This window comes from Choloepus didactylus, chromosome 2, assembly GCF_015220235.1.
Source record: "Choloepus didactylus isolate mChoDid1 chromosome 2, mChoDid1.pri, whole genome shotgun sequence".
Lineage (NCBI taxonomy): Eukaryota > Metazoa > Chordata > Mammalia > Pilosa > Megalonychidae > Choloepus > Choloepus didactylus.
The window spans coordinates 181,661,703-181,684,734 of NC_051308.1; the positions used below are offsets into that span (position 1 = coordinate 181,661,703).

General features: G+C 41.2%; 1 protein-coding gene across 1 annotated transcript in view; it reads right to left on the reverse strand.

The window, feature by feature from the left end:
- The window catches only part of ROR1 (receptor tyrosine kinase like orphan receptor 1), a 410,563-nt gene that overhangs the window by 116,821 nt on the left and 270,710 nt on the right, over positions 1-23,032 (reverse strand). The window contains exons 3-4 of the mRNA XM_037827019.1: positions 15,748-16,035; positions 15,014-15,044 (exon numbers count right to left, since the gene is read on the reverse strand). Coding sequence (XP_037682947.1) covers positions 15,014-15,044; positions 15,748-16,035 — 319 coding nt within the window. The remainder of the gene's footprint in view (positions 1-15,013; positions 15,045-15,747; positions 16,036-23,032) is intronic.

The window sequence follows — 23,032 nt, forward strand, 5'->3', positions numbered from 1 at the left end:
GAAAGCACTATAGTATACAAGATGTGATGAATAATGAACAAGTCACACATGCAAACCAGGGTCCTTATTTTCCCATCAGTCTTCAGGACCTGACACTCAGGCAACAAAGTCATCTGATCAGCTCTTTAAAAACACCAGAGTGACTCAGGGGGCTGTCTCCACCACGACATCACACTACCTCCTGCTGCGATCCTCTTGCACAAGGAGGCAGGCAGAGACTGCTCCTGACCAGCAAAATGAATTTACTCATAAGCAATTTCCCCTTCACCTACGCAGGTGCAAATACCATCAGGTCACTTCAGAATTTGAGAGGGAGTTCCGTGTTGGAGTTTTCTGTAAAATCTTTCTCAACGATTGAACCTAACTAGAAAAGATGTTTGGAATTGGCAGGATGGAAGCACATGCCAGATAAAAGAGGACTATTTAACAAATCAGGGCAGAGAAAGAGAACCCAAGAGCAAATTGCATGAAATTCAGAACTTGAATGAAAGGAAATAGCAAATTCATTTTCAAGGAGTCATAAAATTTAGAGTTAGAAGAAATCTTAGAAGACATTGAGCCCAAGTTCCTCAGACTGCAAAAAAAGAAACTAGGATCCAGAAAAGGTAAGTGATTTGCCCAGGGTCACCAGCTAGTGAATGACACGGTAAAGGCAGGTACCTTTTCTCTACACCCTTGAATCTTAACTGTGTGAACCAGCAGCATCAGCACTCCAGGGAGCCTATTAGAAATGCAGTCTCAGACCTACTCGCTCAGAGCCCACATTTTAACTACATGCCCAGGTGATTTACATGCACATTACAATTTGAGGAACACCTTTCTAAATCACAATGGGATTCCTCTGGAACTTTCTGCTCACCCACAAACATGATTGGGGTAGAGATTTTTTTCTCCATTACTTGAAAAGTACTGGCTCTGGAACCTAAGTCAGAAACTGATAATAAAATTCATAAATCCAAGAGAGGAAAGTGTATATGATGTAAAGTTAGTGCATTTAGACTGGTTTTACTGCCTGCCACCAATTAGTATGACTTAAGAAGAGCGTCTAAGAATCAGAGGCATGGAACATAGAGGGAGCTTCCTAAGAATGTGTTGAGCAAACAAATAAGAACTTGCAGTATGTGGAGAAAAGAATGCAGGACAGAGACTTTGGGTGTCCAATTTGTCCTAGGTGAAGGAGATACATTGATGATTAACCCATGGATGGGGAAGGTCATGGTTTGGGAGGACAAGGTTTAAAAATATGTATTCCTAGAAGACAAGTACTGTCTCTTCCTCTTTCTCTCTTTAAATGTGTCCTGCACATAAAAATACACCATGCCAATATTCACAAATATTTTAATTGGAAGCTTTCCACATCCTATTCATATAGTGGGGACTGTTGAGTTATGGGGGTGGATTGGACATAAGAGCTTGGCTTCTCAACCTCCTGCACTTTCAGATCTATCCCCTGCTCTGGGATTGAGAAATCCTTCTTATCTAATCTCTCCACATTTCCTGCATCTGCCCCTTCTTTGCAAAGCCAAAGTCTAAGGCGATTTGATGAAGAGATGGAAGTTGCCCTGTCCCTGGAGCAAGGGCCCTTTCTGTCCCACCCCAACCATTGAGGGACTTCCTGGTCTCCTCTCTGCATGACACCCCCACCTCTGCCCCTGAACTGCCTGAAGAGCTGTTGAAAGTTATCCTTGAGTTTATCTTTAGTTGAAAATTACATTATCACTTCCTGGACCGCGCCCAGCTACACTTCTTCACTTTGGCTGAGACTTGGAAACAGATAAGAGAGAGAAAGAATTTGCCAAAAGCTGGTCACTTGTCTTTCTGCAGAATGGGACTGTAGCCAAAGGCCAATAAAGGAACAGGAAATACAGGCTTCAAGGCAGAATTCCAGCTGGAAAGAAGGCTTAGCCTCTTTGCTCAAATAGCAATGAGCATATCAATGAGATACTGATAATAATAATCATAATGATGAGGAGGAAGAGGATGATGATGGTCGACATTATTTCATTTCTAGTATGCCCTAGCTACTTTACATGCCTTATCTTATTTCATTTCATCTTCACAACAACTCTTTGAGATAGACACTCTTTTAGGAGGCCCTATTTACAGATTGATTCTGCAGATCTCAGAGGGAGAAAGGTAAGAAAAAAATAAAAACCAGATTCATTAAACTATCTGCCAGGCCCCATGCTAGGTTTTTTCATATGTCCTAAAAGAGGTAAGACAGGGAGTCAGTCAGTCAACAAATATACCACATTCATTGGAAGAATTTTATTGTGTTCTACCAGGTGGTTGTGGGAACCCCAGGCACAGGGCATTCACCAAGGGCCTTGAAGATTGCACACAGCAGCTTGCATGATCTAGGTCAGTTGAGGTTTGACCTATTCTCCTTGTAATATCAGATGCTAACTGTAATCTATACCTGAAACTACCTCTTCCCTGAGATCTCTGAGATACTGTTATCTCTATAATCCTCTCCCTATGTTGTTCCCTGTCTTCTGCTCTCATACCCATTGGAATGTGGAGACCTTATAAGCAGCTTATTCAGTCCCCCAAAACGCAGACTATTTCTACATTGTGCTCTGAACTAGCTGCCATTCAGAGCAGCTCCTGATTTCAGGGCAATGTGGCTCAACTTCCCCATCCTGTAGGAAAGCCCTATAATAAAAGCTCATGTATCAGAATGTGTCTGTTGCTTTCTTTAGTCCTTTGGCTACAAAAGCTCTCTTGGTGTGCCAGCCTGGAGACTAAAGAAATCCCAGCCACTGATGACATGAACCTGGGGAAGGGAAAGGGGAAGTCCCCAGGTGGGCTAGCAGGGTGGCCTGCGACAGTTATGTGGGGAGGGGTGGCTACCCTCCTGGATGAATGGGGGCTGCCGAGGGAGTATGGAGATGTGTATGACTCCCTGGCTGGACTAATAGCTCTCCTGCTTCAGGCTGCAGGACTAGTAGGATTTCATGAGAAAAAGGAAAGCCACCAGGCTGCTGCAGCAGTAGTCTGGCCGTTCTTGGAGGCTGTGTGTGCAGCTACAGAAAAGGCCTTAATGGCTGATGTGTCAGTCTGCTGCTTAGAAGAGGAACTGAAGTTAGAAAGGGATATGCATTTGACCCAAGCTGAACTGAAAGACACTCTGGATAAAAGTTTAGAGATACTGGCAGTAAACTAGAGTGCTAGTACTGCCAATGCACTAGAGTAAGAGGGCATAAGCTGCCCAAAGGGCAAGTTAGGCATATCCTGGCTTCCCCTGACTGGAACCCTAAAGTGTGGGACTCTGTTGATTCCTCATCAAAAGATGATGAGCCCCTGTCTGACTGGGAAATTAAAACTGAGAAAAGTCAGCATGTGCGTCCTCTGGTCCAACAAAAGGTGCCTTCCCCCAGATGTTCTGTGGCAATATATCGGTATTAATTACCAGGGTCATTTAATAGCCCTGTCTGGCCAATAGAAAAAACTAATGGTACCTGGAAAATGACTATTAATTATATCGAACTTAATTTAATAACTTCTTTGTTTGCAGCTATGTTGAATATAGCTATCTTGTTGCAGGATATGAGTACTCAATTAAGCCAATTTCACTTTGTGTTAAACCTTGTCAAAGCATATTTTAGTATTTTAGATCCCTCCAGCCAGACTGCATCCACCTTCATGTGGGAAAACCAACAATTGACATTTGCTGTGCTTCCACAAGGATACCTCTGCAGTCCCACCATCTGCCATGGACTGGTAGCACAAGATTTAAAGAAAAGGACACCCCCTATGTTCCACTATAATGATGATATGCTAACCAGTAATTATTTTCCAGAACTAGAAATTGCCACTAGCACAGTGGTGACCCACCTTGCAAGTAGAGGATGGGTGATAAATCAAAGTGAATTACAAGAGCCTGGACATTCTATCAAGTTCTTGGGTATTGTCTGGTTAGGTAAAACTAAAGCTATTCCTTTAACTGTTGTTGTTAAAATACAAGGTTACCCTATACTGCTAACTTCTAAACAATTAATAGCTTTTCTTGGTTTATTAGGTTATAGGAAACTCTTTATACTCTATTTAAAAATTTTTAAACTTTTGTACACCCTAATTAGAAAAGGAAAAGCATGGGAATGGGATTTTCCATGGCAGGCTGTGTTTATAAAAGTACAAGCACAGGCTTTAATGGGGGTGGACCCTGATATATACTGTGAATTGGATGTGGCCAGTGCCAATATTGGCTTTGGGTGGGGTTTGTGGCAAAGGCAACAGGCTAAATGTGTAAGCATTAGATTCTGGTCCCAACTTTGGAAGGGCACAGAACTCAGATATAGCCTGTTGGAAAAACAATTATGTGCAGCTTATAATGCTCTGTTACAAGTAGAAGGTTTAACTCAAAGTTGCCCAGTGGCCACACTCATACAGGGGTGGACACAGGCGACTATAAATAAGCCCCATTCGGGGAGTGCTCAGCTAAGCACGCTGACAAAATGGAAAGCCTGCATCCTACAATGCCGAATTTTTAACAATAGCCCTGTGAGTGCAGAGATGCATGAAATTTTAGGACGGGTCTCCCATGTGGAAGAGCAGCATATCCTGCCTCCTGTTGATCCTCCTGAGGTTGCTCCTCCCATGCCCACCATTGATGGACAAGGGAGTATACCTGACTCTGCATGGTATACTGATGGACTGGTACTTGGGCAACAGGCTATCTGGATGGCCGTAACTGTCCAGCCAAGTACTGACATCATCTGGTGGGAGACTAACTTTGCACAGCAGCCAGTGGGCTGAGCTGCAGGCTATATGGATGGTAATCGTCCATGAACCAGAAGACATCTTGACTGTCTGCCCAGATAACTGGGCCATATATCGAGGCCTAACAGTATAGATGGCCACGTGGAAGCAGGAGCAATGGACGGTGATCAACTGCCCCCTATGGGGGAAGGAACTGTGGGAAGACATTTGGACGGCCTGCCAGAAATGTAAGGTAACTGCTTTCCATGTTTCTGCCCTAATGTTAACTCATTGCCAGGTAATGCAGCTGCAGATGCCCTAGCAAAATTCCGCAACCTAACAGCAATGATGCATGAGGCGACCGAATGGCTGCATCGGAAAACTGAGCACTGAGGGTACCAGATCCTGTGGAAGCTGGTGCAGCAGTTTCAGCTGCCTATCACCTGACAAGAGTTAAAAGGAGTAGAGGATGCTAGCCCCTCCTGCTCTCTGTGATGGCCCAGAGTGCTTCCTCACCGACTTGGACCCATCAGCCGAGACCAGATTCCTCTCACCTGGTGCCAAGTAGACTATATCGGCCCCTTCCGAAATACACCTTCACCACTGCAAATACAGCTACGGGACTGCTGCTGGCCTTCCCAGGGGGCAAGGCCAACTAGTGAGCTACCATACGTAGCTTAAAAAAAATTAAGTGCCTTTTCCAGGGCCCCACACACATGGACAGCAATGGGGGACCCCCTTCACCGGGCACTTAACCCAGGCCTGGGCTACAGAACGTAATGTCCTTTGGACTTTTCACTTGCCCTATAATCCCACAGCAACTGGGTTAGATGAAAGAATGTATGGCCTTTTAAAGGAACACTTAAAGGATGACAGAAACTCCTTACAACAGTGGACTTGATGACTGTACCAGCATTAACTCCAGACCCAAAATGGCTCCTGTGAAAATAAATGGTAACCGTGGGGCCCATGCAGGCCTTACGAATCCAAATAAGGGGGGCCAGCGGCCCTCAAGCTGCAGCGAGGCAACGATAATAATATGCTCTTGTCTGTGCCATAAACACTAGAAATTGGGGGAAAAAAGGTCAGTTGACTCTGGTTCTGGCCTATGCAGCCAAGCTGGTTGAGAATACTAAGCCCATGGGGTATTTACTGTGCCAAAGGTTATTTGTTACTTGTATTCCCCAACTAGGGCTCCCATCCCCCAGGGAACTGTATGCATAACTTTGCAACCCCAAACTAACTGTAGATCTGACCCTGAAGGGCTCCTCTTAGGGGCAGAAAGCAGGGCATTTAAAAAAAACCCTCGCCTGGAACTCTTCTATCCACTACTGAAAACTCAGCTTATATATTGTTCATACATGTGCTATTAATTCTTGTTAAAAAATTGCATATTACTGTTTAATTTTAGTGGTGATTGTATGCTGTAGAATGTCTGCTTGAAAACGGTTTCCAAAATTATTTCGGTAATTTAAGTAACATTTATCTGATAATCCTTTGTCCAAATGGCTTAATTCTTTAACTTGGACATGGTGCCACGTGTTAATAGGATTACTATCCATATGTACTGGTCTCCTTGTACTCTGCTGTTCACTGTATTGTTGTGGATTATGGATGCAATGTCTGTCCTACGGTCAACGCAAATTGCTGTGTGGGGGTGGAATGTGGGAACCCCAGGCACAGGGCATTCACCAAGGGCCTTGAAGATTGCACACAGCAGCTTGCGTGACCTAGGTCAGTTGAGGTTTGGTCTATTCTCCTTGTAATATCAGATGCTAACTGTAATCTATACCTGAAACTACCTCCTCCCTGAGATTCCCTGAGATACTGATAATCCTCTCCTCCTCCTTGTTGACAATCACCCCTCCCTACATTGTACGACCCCCAGTCCCTGCCTTATGCTCTCATATCCGTTGGAATGTGGAGCCCTTATAAGCAAGTTATTCAGTCCCCCAGAGTGCAGACTATTTCCACATTGTGCTCTGAACTGGCTGCCATTCAGAGCAACTCCTGAATCCATCCAGAGAAGCTCCTGATTTCAGGGCAATGTGGCTCTACTTCCCCACCCTATAGGTGAGCCCTATAATAAAAGCTCATGTCTCAGAACATGTCTGGTGCTTTCTTTAGTCCTTTGGCTACAAAAGCCCTCTTGGTCCGTGACAATGGTAAGTACTTTACATTCATGATCTCATTTCTGCTAATAACAATCCTAGGAGATAAGCATTGGTTATCGCCTTCTCATGGAAGGGACGCTAAGGTGTTTTTCTTTTCTTTTCAATTTCAGTGACTATTTACTGAATGCCAGCTGTGCTCTAGGACAGGGGATAGAGGGTTTATGAGGAAGACAAGGTCCCTGACCTCAGGAAGCTTATCTTGTAGCAAGGAGAGATGGACAAATAAACAAACGAACAAAAAAGAAAATGTCAGGCAGCAATAAATACTTTGATATAAATCAAGCAGGTCATACGACAGAATGATTAGAGATACTTTAGATTCAGGGGTCAGGAGAGACTTTCTGAGGAGGTGATATTTTAGGTGAGAACTGAATGACAAGAAGGAGCAAACCATGCAAAGATCTGGGGACAAAGCCCTTCACACAGAGAAGTGCTAGAGCAGAGGCCCCAAGGCCCCAAGGCCTAAGGAACTGCCTGGGCTGTCCAAGGAAGAGCCCCATGGCTGGAGTTGACTCAGGTGGGAGTGGAGCAAAGGGATTCCAGATAGGTAGGCAAGGGAACCTTGTAGGACAGCATGGCAAGGACTTGGGAATCCATTTTAAGTGGGAGGAAAAGTTCTTGGGGGTTTTAACAAGACAGGATATTTTTAAATGGTGTCTTAGTTTGCTAATGCTGCAGAATGCAAAACACCAGAGATGGATAGGCTTTTATAAAATGGGGGTTTATTTTGCTACACAGTTACAGTCTTAAGGCCACAAAACGTCCAAGGTAACACACCAGCAATCGGGTACCTTCACCGGAGGATGGCCAATGGCGTCCGGAAAACCTCTGTTAGCTGGGAAGGCAGCTGGCATCTGCTCCAAAGCTCCGGCCTCAAAACGGCTTTCTCCCAGGACGTTCCTCTCTAGCAAGCTTGCTCCTCTTCAAAACATCACTACCAGCTGCACTCCATTTCCTCCTCCCCAGTCACCTCATTTATATAGCTCCACCGATCAAGGCCCACCTCGAATGGGCGGGGCCATGCCTCCATGGGAACATCTAATCAGAATTATCTCCCACAGCTGGGTGGGGCACATTCCAAGCAAATCTAACCAGTACCCAAGCGTCTGCCCCACACAAGACCACAAAGATAATGGCATTTGGGGGACACAATACATTCAAACCGGCACAAATGGTCACTCTGGTTCTTGTGATGAAAAATAGCATAAGGGGTGTATTAATCAGGGTTCTCTAGAGAAACAAAACCAACAGAAGATGTATATATATATATATATATATATATATATATATATATATATACACACACACACACACACATACGCACACCCACCCACACCCACACACACATATTGTAACATTATGAGATTTTTTTAAAGTTGGAATTGGCTCACATGACTGTGGAGATGGGCAAGTCCAAATTCTGTAGGGCAGACTGCAAGCTAGGAATGTTGATGAAAGTTTTCAATGAATTCCCAGGAGAAGCTGGCTGGCTGGAGGAGGCAGAGTGGGTTTGGAATGCCTTAAAAGCTCCATTTCCAGAGAAGTGGCACAATTTAACCTGTCTAGCTGCTCTCATTCATAGGACTTCTCTCTCTCTCTCTCGTTTTTTTTTGACTGGATTTAGAACTCCACAGGGCATTTGTTGAAAAAAATCAGTTGCCTGAAGTGGAGATACTGGTTGGAGCAAACAAGGGCCTGGATTAAAGCTTGAAAGAAAAGAGCTAGAGAATGAGATGTCCATAGGGGACTCTGAAAGCTCCAACATATTCCTAGGATCTAGAAGGTTACCCTCATTTGCCCAGGAAAAGAGCTTCGTAAGCCCTGATCTCTCACCTCTGGCTAATCTCGAAGCCCTGCACCAGCAGGAAGTGAAAACAAAGGCAGAACTGTCAACTGTCAGAGCAGTGAAGACATGCTCCATACACACATGGAGCCCCTTGGCAAAGAGTGGGAGACTTACTCGTTTAAAGCCATTTCTGTCTAATCATTAGCTGATCATTGAGAGAGAGCTGAGATCAACAAAACTGACAAACCTAAACTAGATTAGCTAGACTGATGGGAGGAAGGAAGGAAGGAAGGAAGGGAGGGAGGGAGAGAAGAAGGAAGTGAAGGAAGGAAGGAAGGAAGGAAGGAAGGAAGGGAGACTCAGTTTACTAAAACCAGGAACAAAAAAGGGAACATCATTACCAACCTTAAGAAATCCAAAAGATTATAAAGGAATACAATGAACAACTATATGCCAACAATTTATATAATATAGATGAAACAAATTCCTAGAAAGACACAAACTACTAAAATTGACTCAGAACTAACAGAAAAATCTGAATAGGCCTGCAACAAGAAGTTGAATTAGTAATTTAGAAACTTCCCACAAAGAAAAGTTCAGGCCCAGATGGCTTTACTGATAAATTTTACCAAATTTTAACAAAGAATTAACATAAATCCTTCACAAACCTTTCTAAAAACTAGAAGAGAGAATAATTTCCAACTCATTTCATGAAGCTAATATTACCCTGATACCAAAACTAGACAACAACAATACAAGAAAACTAAAGACCAATATTTTGATGACTATAGACCAAAAATGTTTAACAAAACATTAGCTAACCAGATCCATCAACATATGAAAAGGATTATACATCATGATCAAGTAAGATTTATCCCAGGAATGTTATGCTTGATTTAACATTCAAAAATAAACCAATGTAAAACACCATATTAATATTATAAAGGACAAAAATAACATGATCATCTCAAAAGATGCAGAAAAAGCATTTGATAAAATCCAACACCCTTTCAAAATAAAACACACTCAACAAACTAAAAATAGAATGGAACTTCCTCAATCTTATAAAAGGCATGTATGAAAAATCCACAGCTAACATTATATACTTAGTGGTAAAGGATGAGGTTGTTGCTTCTATTCATCATTGTACTGGAGGCTCTAGCTATAGTAATTAGGCAAGAAAAAGAAATAAAATGCATCTAGATTGGAAAGGAAGAAGTGAAACTATTTCTATTTGCAGATGAGAATGTTGTATACAGAAAATCCAAAGGAATCCACACAAATCTATTAGAGCTAATAAATGAGTTCAGCAAGGTTGCAAGATATAAAATCAATATACCAAAATCAATTGTATTTCTACACGCTATTAAGCAATGAATAATCTGAAAATGAAATTAAGAAAACAATTTCATTTACAATAATAAAATATTTAGGAATAATTTTGTTTTTAAAAAAAAGAGCAAGACTTATATCCTGAAAGCCCTGAAACAGTACTGAAAATAATTAAGAATACCTAAATAAATGGAAAGACATCTGTGTTCATAAACTGGAAGACTTAATATTGTTAAGACGGCAATACTTGCAAACTGATCTACAGATTCAAGGCAATCCATATCAAAATCTGAGCTAGCTTTTTTGCAGAAGTGTACAAGCTGACACTAAGATTCACATGGAAATGCAATGTACTCAGACCAGCCAAAAAATCTTGAAAAAGAAGGAAAAAGTTGGAGGATGTGCCATTTGGTAGGGTATAGTCCCCAATTATTCAATCAAGCAATACTCTAGGTGTTGCTTTGAAGACATTTTGCACATTTGATCAACATATGCAATCCTTGACTTTAGGTAAAGGAGATTATCCTTGATAATCTGGGAGGGCCTGGACGAATCAGTTGAAAGATCTTAAGAGCAAAACTGAAGTTTCCCCAAGGAAGAAGAAATTCTACTTATGGACTGCAGTGTTAGCTCCCACCTGAGAGTTTCCAGCCTGCCTTTCCTGAGCCTGCTCTATGGAGTTTTGGATTTGACTAGTCAATCGCCCCATACAACAGCCAGTTCCTTGCCATAACCTCATATATATATGAGTATGATATATATATATATATCATACTGCTTCCAATTCTCTGGCAGAACCCTGACTGATACATTTCCTGATTTCAAAATTTACTACAAAGCTACAGTAATCAAGATTGTGTAGAACTTGTATATGGATAGAAATATAGATCAGTAGAGTAGAATTGAGAGTCCACAAGAAAATCCACACATTTATAGTTAATTGGTTATTGACAAGGTATCAATGGGGAAAGAATAGTCTTTTCAACATGGAGCTGGGACAACTGGATAGCCACATGCACAAGAATAAATTTGGACCCCTATCTCACAACATACACAAAAATTAACTCAAAATGGATCAAAGATCTAAATGTAAGAGCTAAAATTATAAAACTATTAGAAGCAAAATAGTATAAATTTTTGTGACTTTGGATTAGGCCATGGTTACTAAGCTAACACCAGAAGCACAAGCCACTAAAGTAAAAAGTAGATAAATTGAACTTTTATCAAAATAAAAATTTTTGTATTTCAAAGTATACTATCAAGAAACAGAAGACAATACACAGAATGGGAGAAAATATTTGCAAACCATGTTTCTGATAAGGTTCTAGCAGCCAAAATATATAAAAGAACTCTTGAAACTCAATGACAAAAAGACAAATAATTGAATATTAAAATGGGCAAGGAATTTGAACAGATATTTTTCCAGAGAAGACATATAAATGGCCAACAAGCACATGAAATAATACTCAATATCAGTAGTGATTAGGAAAATGAAAATTAAAATCATAATGAGATACTATTCACAATCAGTAGGATGGCTATAATCAAAAAGATGGATAAGCTTTGGAGACTGTGTGGAGAAATTGGAATCCTCATACATTCCTTGTGGGACGATAAAATAGTACAGCAACTTTGGAAAACAGTCTGGCAGTTCCTCAAAAAGTTCAACATAGAGTTACTATATGATCCATGAATTTCTCTACCAGGTATATACCCAAGAAAATTGAAAACATACGTCCGCGTAAAACCTTGTACACAAAGGTCCATCAACTGGTGAGTGGATAAACAAGATGTAGTATTTCAATGCAATAGAATATTATTTGGCCATAAAAAGGAACAAAGTACTGGGGCATAGTACAACACAAATGGATCTTGAAAACATCATACTAAGTGAAAAGGCAGACACAAAAGACTACTTATTACATAATTCCATTAATGTGAAGCATCCAGAATAGGCTAATCCATAGACTCAGAAAGAAGATTAGTGTTTGCCAGGGGCTGTGGGAGGAAAAAATGGAGAATGACTGCTAATGGATACGGTTTTTTTATGGGATGTGATGATAATGTTCTAAAAGGAAATAGTGGTGAGGGTTGCATAATTGTAAATATACCAAAACCACTGAATTATATACTTCAAGAGGTGGACCTTACAGTATGTGAATTATGCCTCAACTAAGCTGTTATTAGAAAGAAAGGGGGGGGGGAAGAGGAAGAAATAAATTTAGTAAGAATAAAAAATATAAATATGGGATCCTCTGCGTCTTGGGATCTGGTGCTAAGTGCTGGCACAGTATAACCCAAAACCAAAACATCAGCTTCTGTGACTAACACCCTGTGGCCAGAGGGAACATTTCTCCACCTCTCTTGCCCTATGACTGTGAACAGAAGGCGACCATGTGCATATCTGAAAAGGTTTGTGTGTTGTGTCGCTGCCAGTGGAGGGGGACACTGCTTTGGAGTTCAGGAAGGACTGCAGTGGCATAAGCACTTCTGTCAGAGAAAAAGATAAATCAATCAACGTGTCAAATTCTTCCTTGCAGCTTGAATGTGATAGGTTCTTGCACAACAAGCTATCATTCCTAGAATCTATTCTCCTGCTTTTCTTTGCATCCCAAGCAGTGTTTATGAAAGTTCTCACAAATTAGAAGAGCTCCACACAGCTGAGAAAAATTTTGCAGTATTAAGCCAACCATATTACTCTTAAATTTGTACAGATGTAGGATGATATGTGAAGTCGGATATGGATTTATATCATGAAATTATGATATTTTAATATATTCTGCAATAAGGATCATTTACCATTCATGACCCCATTACATGTTTGAACGTGCTATATAAAATTCTTGGTTTGTTTCCAAACATTAGTATCGCTTTAAGAGTTTTATTGATAATTATAGTGTAGTTATGGTAGAGAGGCTTGGGGGAGCGCAGTTTCTCCAAATTGGAATTAATAAAAAGAATGACCATAACTCATGAGAGATTGTCAAATTTGACATTGTTATCAATAGAATTCTAATTACGTAAAACCCTGTATAAAACAACACAAGGAGTGATTTTGCCAAAATGAAAGCAAGATAAAAAATAAATTGCATGGAATCAACATATAACAAACTATAAATTATGTAAAATATCTCTGGCCTATGTACAGAACACCCAGGCATGCAATCAATAATGATTAAAGTAGTCATCTTTGATAGCTCCCGGCACTGTCATATAAAAATCATAACTTTACACATATTTTTAATTTTGTCATTACAAAGGCATATTTGTCAAGATGGGAGGATAGACTGTATTTCACTTAACAGCTATTGGCATGATTTATAACTTTTACATATTTAGATGTATGGTATGTGGGCCTCCACTTGTACTCATGTCCCAGGCCCTATAATTGTTAGGGATGGGCCAGGGCCCAGCAATGACAGAAGAAATAAAGCCTGAAGCTATGAACAGAAGCCAAACTAAAATCTCAAACTTGCTCCTTCTACAAACTAAAACACTGTCCTGAAAGCTTCATGGGAAAACCTCAGAGGGAGTGGCAAGTGTCACGCAGACTCTGCCTTCGTGGGCTGCAGTCCCAAGGGCCCTATAAGCCCTTCCCGGGTGGGAGTTGTGTAGCCTTGTTGCTGCAAGTGGCACCCAGCTCTCTCCTGTTTCACACACTTAGTGCATTTCACTGTTTCCAATTTTGGGGGCTTTGTCATGGGCTTCCATTTTTTATCCTTTGCATTAACTCTGACTTATACCACCTCCACGTAAACGCCTATCTTAGAAAAAGTGTTGTACAATTTAACAAAGGTTTTCAGAGTGATCCTCCATGTTGTGATATTCCCCACAGTTATCATTTTGTTATGTTCTGCCTGTCCGCTTGTAGCAAGGCATTCTGTTTGGGAGTTAGTCTTAGGGAAGAGAGGAACTCTGACAAACAGGGTAAGTGATGGCAGCTGAGAGGAGAAAAAAGTTGGATGCATCACTAGTTTCTAAGGGAAAGAGAAAACAGGGTGCTAAAATGAGCATGGAGATTGAACTGCAAAAGTCCCCATGGTATTTCCAACTTTGATGGTATTTTATTGTAGCTACCTCCAAGCAAACAGGGGAACTATACATTTCATGCTATTGCTGACTCTGTGATGGATAATCTGATGTCCGATATAAAATGGGGGTGCCTGCCATCCAAGCATATATTTAGCTGTGGTTGAACATCTTTAAGGAACTTTGATACCCTCTCCATAGACATCACATCATGAAAGTGGTATAATATTTTTGAATTAAGTTAAAACCCACGAGAGATTTAGACTGGTTTCACTGGAAAGAGGGCAGCAGAGAAAGAATGAAAACTTCAAATGGGTCTTTTTCAATAATAAAAATACACATAAAACAAAATGCCTCAAGTGGATACTCCTAGAGTGAAAGATGAGTATTCCTTAGCCAGAATAAAGGACAAATGAATCAACAATAACATCAGTTAAAGAAATTGGATCTTGAGACTCCACTAACATGGGACTCAAAAATGAATCTAACTCCCACACCACTCTCAATCCAAGCATGGGGCTTTCCTCCCTTATGTGAATTGATTTCTGCCTCTGAGTTTTTCAACAGAACAAAAAATAAAGTGTTCACCTAATTGTTGGCCTCCTCAGTAAATAAAGCAACAGAAATGTCTGCAGAAACGTAGAGCAGACCCCTTGAGTCAGAGGAAATATTCCTAATTCAGCCCTCTATCCTTTTGTTCGATTTTACCAAATCTATTGTCCCCACTAAATGTCAGATTAATTTAAACGTAGTAAATGTAAGTAGATTTTTTGCTTTGATCATTGGGAATCAAAATTACCACACTTGAGATTACTGCCAATGCTGGTCTCCTATGAATCTTCACATCAGAGAAAAAGGAAAATGGAATGAAGGCAGGGCAAAATGGAATGACATCTGGAAGCACAGTGTTTTGGCCCTAACTTTGCCTTTGCCCTGGAAACCTATGGAGAAACTCTTAGACACGACAAGAAAGGAGATATGAGGTACTTACGAGGATCCAGGACTTGCAGTGGGTGGGGGGCCTGAAGAAATGAAAGAAAAACAATGAGAAATAATCAGTCTAGGTTACTGGAGGGCAAATATTGGTACAGACAAACCATTACAAATTAAAGTTCTCAGCTACCCCGAGGTGATATTTATTTTTCTGGGATCCATTATTTTTCTCCAGTTCGCTCAACTGCTTCTACAATAAAATATACCAGTGCGAGTGTGTCTATATTCCCCAGCTTGGGGCCTGGAAGATTCTACAGCAAGATCTAAAGAACAAGTCAATAAAGAAGGTGTCCTCAAACTACGCAGGGAGTTTCCAACAGGAGGCTGAGTGATTGCACAAGGGCCCAGACTGCAGCAGCAAGAGGGGGCTGTCAGTCTTTGATGGCAGTTGGACAGAAAGAGGATGCTTGCTGCCAATGGTCCTCATTTCTATAGACAAGGAGAAGAGTTGGGAGAAGAGCTCAATGGCATGGTGGTAAAGGCACTATGGGATCAGATTTGAAGTCCTTTCCAGCTGTGCTCTTTACGAGCTGGGCAACCCTGGGCATGGTACTTAACCTCTGGGACTTGGTTTACTTATCTGTAAAATGGGTTTAATTGTACCAGTTTTGGAGTCACTGGGTACATACAGCATTCTCAGTGATCATTCCCTCCCTCCTCCTCCCATGGACTCCAGCCATTCTACCACGCTTAGCGGAGGGCCAAAGGCCAACCCACTAGGAAGCTGCTTACCAAACTTGACAAATAAGACTCCGGTGGTAGTAACCATCTTTTTGCCGTTTGTCGCCACGCACTGGAAGTAGCCGGTGTCTGTAGTATCCAGGTTTCTAATCCGCAGCCGAGAGCCATAGTTGGTTGCCCGGAAGGAGATCCTCCGTGGCTCCTGGACCACAGGAGCATCATTTTTGAACCAGCGGATGGTGGGGGGCGGATTCCCAGAGACTTTGCAGTGCAGTTCTGCTGTCTGCCCCAGTGACGTGGTGATGTTATTCATTGGTTCATCGAGGGTCAGGTAAGAATCTGTGAACACAGGGGCCAAGGAGGCAGGTGAGAGGGTCATACAGCTGGAGAACACATGAAAGCAAACCAAATGCACTCCAGTATGCCCCAGGATCACAGACAGACTCAGTAGGGGAGGTTGGGTGGAGACAAAAATGAAATTATACATTTACCAAGACCCCATGACTGCTAAACAACTGCCCACAGAGGCCACTGTTTGGAAGGAAATTGTTAATAACCACAGTGCAAAAATCCAAAGTTTTCCAATGATTATATAATACCCATGGATAAATGTACTTTCTAAGCCAAAACAAAATGACCTTCTGTTTTTCTTGTTAAAAACTCAAACAATACAGTGAGGAAGAGAAAGAAGCAAAATTTACCTCAAATCTCCCCACCCAAAAATAACACCGTTCCTAACATTCTAGCAAACATCCCTCCAGCTGTCCACTTTTCATAAGAAAGAAAGCATAAAGAACTGGAAAGAGCAGGAGCAATGCATTTATATCCACTTGGCACTAGATCTGGAAGGATTTTGGAACCATTCCTGTTGGTGATGACACAGAGGTTAAGAAGACCAGGTCCATTAGAGGCAAAGTGATGAGGCAATGGATATTTCTATAATAGTCATGTCAACCAGAATATGTTACAACATATATTTCTATACAATAAATTTTAATTGAGATATAATTTACATTCTGTGTAAGAGTAGAGTATACATACAGTTCCATGAGTATTGACAAATGCATACACTCATGTAACCAACACCTCTATCAATATAGAGCATCAGCAAACAGCCCAGAACGTGCCCCTCTCTATCACCATAGATTAATTTTGCCTGTTCTAGAATTTCATAAAAATGGAATCATACTGTATGTACATTTTGCATTTGGCTTCTTGAGACTTACTGTATTATACTTTTTGTTAATGAAATAAGTTTTAGTTAAGCTTATTATTCAATAATGTAATATTTAAATACCATATTAATGTTATTTGTGGAATATAGTTGTAAAGAAAATATTCAATTTATTTAAAAAATTAAATTCAATATTTTAAAAAATTGGCCTACCACTAGTACATGTGGAATTTTCTTTTATTTCATTTTTCCTGACCACTCATCCTTGGATAGATCCCCAGGCCATACAGTCCCATTGCCCGCTGTCCTCCCCTCATCCCCCCAACATCCACCTGTAATGACTTATTTAATAGCTGTCTTTACTGCAGGACTATAAGCCCCTTAAGACAGATACTACGAATATTTTGATCATCACTTTATCCTCAGTGTATCCTGCTGTGTCTAGCAGGCATTGTCTGACAGAACTTTCTGCAATGATGGAAATGTTCTACAATATTCATTGACTAATTGGTAGACATCAGCCACATGTAGCTATTAATCACTTGAAATGTGGCTAGACTGACTGAAAAGCTGAAGTTCTAAATATAAATTGAAATAGCCACCTGTGGTTAGTGGCTACTGTATTGGACAGTGCAAGTAGAACACAGTAAATTTGTTGAATTTAATTGAAAAATGACCTTTTCATGAGAATTTTAACTGGTTAATTTAATTACTCAAATGCTTGTAAAAATGCTTCCGTAAATACCAAAAACCAACTGATTCTTGCATTGTTTGCTTTAGTTTTCCACACAAAAAATGGGAAGGGGTGTTGCTAAAGTCCAGGCTGCCCCATAGGAGTGTGTCACATGTGTGAATGGCATTCATTGTGTGTGTATTAGAAAAAGATTAAACATGACCATCATTCACTGTGTTACCATAAAGATACTTTCATCTCACTTAATCCAGTGAATAATTATCTTTCACAACAAAATCATGAGCCCCTCAATGTATCCTTATATTTATTTTCTGATCTCTACATTTGGGTATGTTTCTATAATCCGTATACATACACACTTAATCCGTGAATGTGTTTGCTCATGGATATAAGCACACAAGTTCCTAAGATGTTTGAGGTTTGCCCATAGGGTAGTGAGACAATTAACAGGTTGCTTTATGGAGCCATTACCATGGCTTTACAGCCCCATCTCAGGCCTTGTGAGTGGATAACTGTGCACACTTCTGTAGAGAGGAAAGTTAGAAATAGCAATCATATAACAACACCAGTATAAGCACAGTGACTAACACTCCATTGGGTGAGTTTGCAATTTGACTGGGTTTGAATCTCAGCTGTGCCACAACCTATCTGTGTGATCTTGGGCAAGTTACCTAATCTCTCTGTGCCTCAGCTTAACCAACTAAAAAATAGGAATAACAAATAGGATTCTACCTAGTGGAATTGTTACAGGAGAATTAAAATTAAATCGAATGACATACATAAAGCACTTAAGCCAGTGCTTGGTAAAAAGTAATCACTCCAAATGTTAATTATTTACATACATTTATAATCATATATATAATTATAATTATGCATAATTATGTAACATATAAGTGTTATGGAATTAACATAAAATGAGAGTAACATCTGTATAATGCTTTTCAGGTTATAAAATGTTTTCAGAGCCTCCATCTTATGTTATCCTCTAATAATCTGGTGAAGTAGAGAAGGCATTAATTATTATGGTCCCCAGTTGCAGATGAGGAAATCATGTCTCAGAGATTAGCTGACTTGCCCCACAGTCACACAGTTAGTAAGCTGTCCATCATGCACAACGCTTTCAGCACTAACATCCTTCAATCCTCAGGCTCAGACAAGCCCCTAAACAAAGTTCAAGTGAGACAGCTGCCAATACAGTAGTTATAACATATTATTTTGAAGTCCTATGCCAGGGGCTTTACTTTGGTTTTACTGCACAATAACACTGCAAGATTTTTACACAATGAGGAAACCTAGGATCAGAGAGGTTAAGTGTCTTGCCCAAGGCCACATACCTGAACTGAGATCCAATTCAGATCTCTCTGGCTCCGAAACCTATGCTCTTTCCACTCCACCTGACTGCATCCCCAGAAACCTGGATGCCAGCTGCTGGGCACATCCCTCAAGAATTAATATTACTGGCTTAGTAGTCACCTGTATCTCTGGTCTGGTCATTTCTACTTTCTCTCTGAAGTCTCAACAAGCTTTGTGGCCAAGCCCACAAAGCTTACAATATAATAGAATGAGCTGGAATTTTAACTTATTTCTTTTGCCTCCAAATCACAGTTGCCTTTCATGATACCACATTCACAGACACATAGTGCTTTGGTTTTTTTCTTCTAAGAACATAAATCAGCCAAGAGCCAGGGCATTTTGTAACTGGGGGAGGATATTTCAACTATACTGTGAAGGTGTACTCATCTTAAGTCTACCAAAAAAAAAAAATTGGTATGGGCTGATCCATGATATGAAATAAACCTTCACAGATTCTGGAGACAGCCTTGCCTGAGTACACGTCCTGGTTCTGTTACTCATTAGCTGTGTGATCTTGGGCAATTTATTTAACCCTTATGTGCCTCAGTTTTGTCATCTGTGAAAGTGGTGTAATAATTGTACCTTCCTCATGGGGCTGTTATGAGGATTAAATGAGTTAATACATGAAAAGTACTTAGAATAAGGTTTGACACAGAGCAAGCTGCACATGAGTGTTACTGTTAACCATATTAGCTATTTTCTTCTTTTCTTTTTATCACAGATATCTTACTCCTAAAAATGGGGATGACATTCCATCCAATTGGTTAGTTTCCTGACCAAGTCCTGTCCTGACTTTACAGAGCAGGAGTCTGAGATCCCAGAGGTTAAGCCACTTGACCATGATCGCATAACTAATACTTTGCAGGACTAAGAATGACTAATTTGCCCGTGAAGCTCTATATAACATTGCTTAAAAACAAAAATGAGAGTTACAAGGCATCTTGAAATCAGTATAGTAGCTGACCCAGAGCAGTGTGTTTCCATTGAGAACAGAGGAAATGTTAACAGATCTTTGTGTTTACTGAACAAAGGAAACTTGACACAAACATGGGGAATTTGGTTTTAACTTTTCATTTATAAGGAAGAATGTTCAAATTTGTTTGCCATCTGTAGCTGCTCACTTAGTAAGCAGAAAAAGCAAATGGCCTGGTCCTCGATTTGGCCAAGACAGGAAGCATCAGAACAACATTTGGCTTAACACAAAAGCATTCTGTAACTGAAAGGCAAAATAAAAGTACATGTCTGTATCACTGCTCTATCAGGATCGTTGTTAACAAACCCCTGGCCATGATCCATTCCCTTCCCAGAACCAGGTAGAGCCTTCCAAAAGGGCCTTACGGGCCATACCAAAGGACGTATTCTCATCTCTACACCCAAAGCTTGCCATGACCGTTGCACATTCTGGAAATCCAAAGAACTGTACTGGAGGACCAGTTCTGCCACCAACTAGCTATGTGTTTCAGGCTGTCATCTTGTGTCCCTGGGCTTCAGTTTCATTATCTATTACATGGGTCTGAGGCAGCTGCTCCTCCTAAAACAGTTTATGTTTCCATATGGGCAGCCACAGAAGCACTGGATGGCAGGCAGCAGGTCTGCCTGAGCTTGAATGCCAGGCAAAGGAACTTGGCCTCTTCATTTAGACCTGGCTGCACTTTTTGCAGCGGCTGCATGATCACAGTCAATACCTCTGACAATGTGTGCTTGAGCTATGAGGAGGTCAGCTTTCTTACCTTCTTTCCTTTCCTCTCTAGACCACAAATGTTGAGATGGTAGAATGGGGAGTGTCGTATAAGCTGGCTTGAGAGAGAAAAATACCAGTTCTGCTGACTCTACCTCCAGCTTTCTGATCAAACTGTTTCCGAGTGATAACAGTAGGAATGATGATGATGACAATGATGATACAACAAAAATGATAATAGCTTACATATAAATATTACTTATTAAATGGCAGCCATTGTTATGAACTATTTTTCTCCCCATTTTGTGCATGAGAAAGCTAAGGCACAGAGAGGATAAGAAAGTTGTCCAAGATCACACAGACAGTAAGTAGAAGAACTGAGACTCAAATTCTTTTGGCTCCAGAGTCTGTGCTCTAAAGCACTAAGTCAGAGGTTCTCAAAGTTTTGGGTATAATCAGGACCCCTCTACACTCTTAAAAATAATGAGGACTCCAAAGAGAAAATTTAAACTATACGTTTACTAATTTATTTAAAAATAAAGATAATCACATTACTTTTTAACATAATTAATGTATTTTAATAAAAAAAAAAAAAAAAAACACACACCACCTACATTTTCCAAAACAAAAAACAGTGAGAAGATTGACATTGTTTTAGATGGTTACAATCTATTATTTGGTTTAAGAGCAGACAGCTGGATTCTGCTATTTGTTTCTGCATTTAATCTGTTGAGATGATGTTGTTTTATTTGAAATATATGAAGAAAATCCAGCATCACACAGAAAAGGAGGATTATTTTAGTAGCCTTTTCAGATAATCGAGCATATTCTTTGATACTACACCAACATTTGACAAGGGGTAATTTCTTAAAGGTTAATTGCAGTGTGAAAACCAAAACCATATCCATGAGCTTTTCATAATCTGTACATTAAAACTGATTTATCGAGGAGGCGGGGCAAGATGGCAGACTGGTGAGCTGTATGTTTTAGTTACTCCTCCAGGAAAGTAGGTAAAAAGCCAGGAACTGCGTGGACTGGACACCACAGAGCAATCTGTCTTTGGGCATACTTCATACAACACTCATGAAAACGTGGAACTGCTGAGATCAGCGAAATCTGTAAGTTTTTGCGGCCAGGGGACCCGCGCCCCTCCCTGCCAGGCTCAGTCCCGGGGGAGGAGGGGCTGTCAGCTCCGGGAAGGAGAAGGGAGAACTGCAGTGGCTGCTCTTATCGAAAACTCATTCTACTGATTCAAACTCCAACCATAGATAGACTGAGACCAGACACCAGAGACTCTGAGAGCAGCCAGCCTAGCAGAGAGGAGACAGGCATAGAAAAAAAACAACACGAAAAACTCCAAAATAAAAGCAGAGGATTTTTGGAGTTCTGGTGAACACAGAAAGGGGAAGGGCGGAGCTCAGGCCTTGAGGCGTATATGCAAATCCCGAAGCAAAGCTGATCTCTCTGCCCTGTGCACCTTTCCTTAATGGCCCTGGTTGCTCTGTGTATTAGCATTTCAATAACCCATTAGATCTCTGAGGAGGGCCGTTTTTTGTTTTGTTTTTTTTTTTTTTTAAATCCTTTTTGCTTTTTCTAAAACAATTACTCTAAGAAGCTCAATACAGAAAGCTTCAAAGAATTGCAATTTGGGCACGTCAAGTCAAGAGCAGAACTAAGAGAGCTCTGAGACAAAAGGCAATAATCCAGTGGCTGAGAAAATTCACTAAACACCACAACTTCCCAAGAAAAGGGGGGTGTCTGCTCACAGCCACCATCCTGGTGGACAGGAAACACTCCTGCCCATCGCCAGCCCCATAGCCCAGAGCTGCCCCAGACAACCCAGTGTGACGGAAGTGCTTCAAATAACAGGCACACACCACAAAACTGGGCGTGGACATTAGCCTTCCCTGCAACCTCAGCTGAATGTCCCAAAGCTGGGAAGGTAGAGCAGTGTGAATTAACAAAGCCCCATTCAGCCATCATTTGAGCAGACTGGGAGCCTCCCTACACAGCCCAGCAGCCCAGAACTGCCCTGGGGGGACGACACTCACCTGTGACATAGCACAGTCATCCCTCAACAGAGGACCCGGGGTGCACGGCCTGGAAGAGGGGCCCACTTGCAAGTCTCAGGAGCCATACGCCAATACCAAAGACTTGTGGGTCAGTGGCAGAGACAAACTGTGGCAGGACTGAACTGAAGGATTAGACTATTGCAGCAGCTTTAAAACTCTAGGACCATCAGGGAGATTTGATTGTTAGGGCCACCCCCCCTCCCCGACTGCCCAGAAACACGCCCCACATACAGGGCAGGCAACACCAACTACACACGCAAGCTTGGTACACCAATTGGGCCCCACAAGACTCACTCCCCCACTCACCAAAAAGGCTAAGCAGGGGAGATCTGGCTTGTGGAGAACAGGTGGCTCGTGGACGCCAC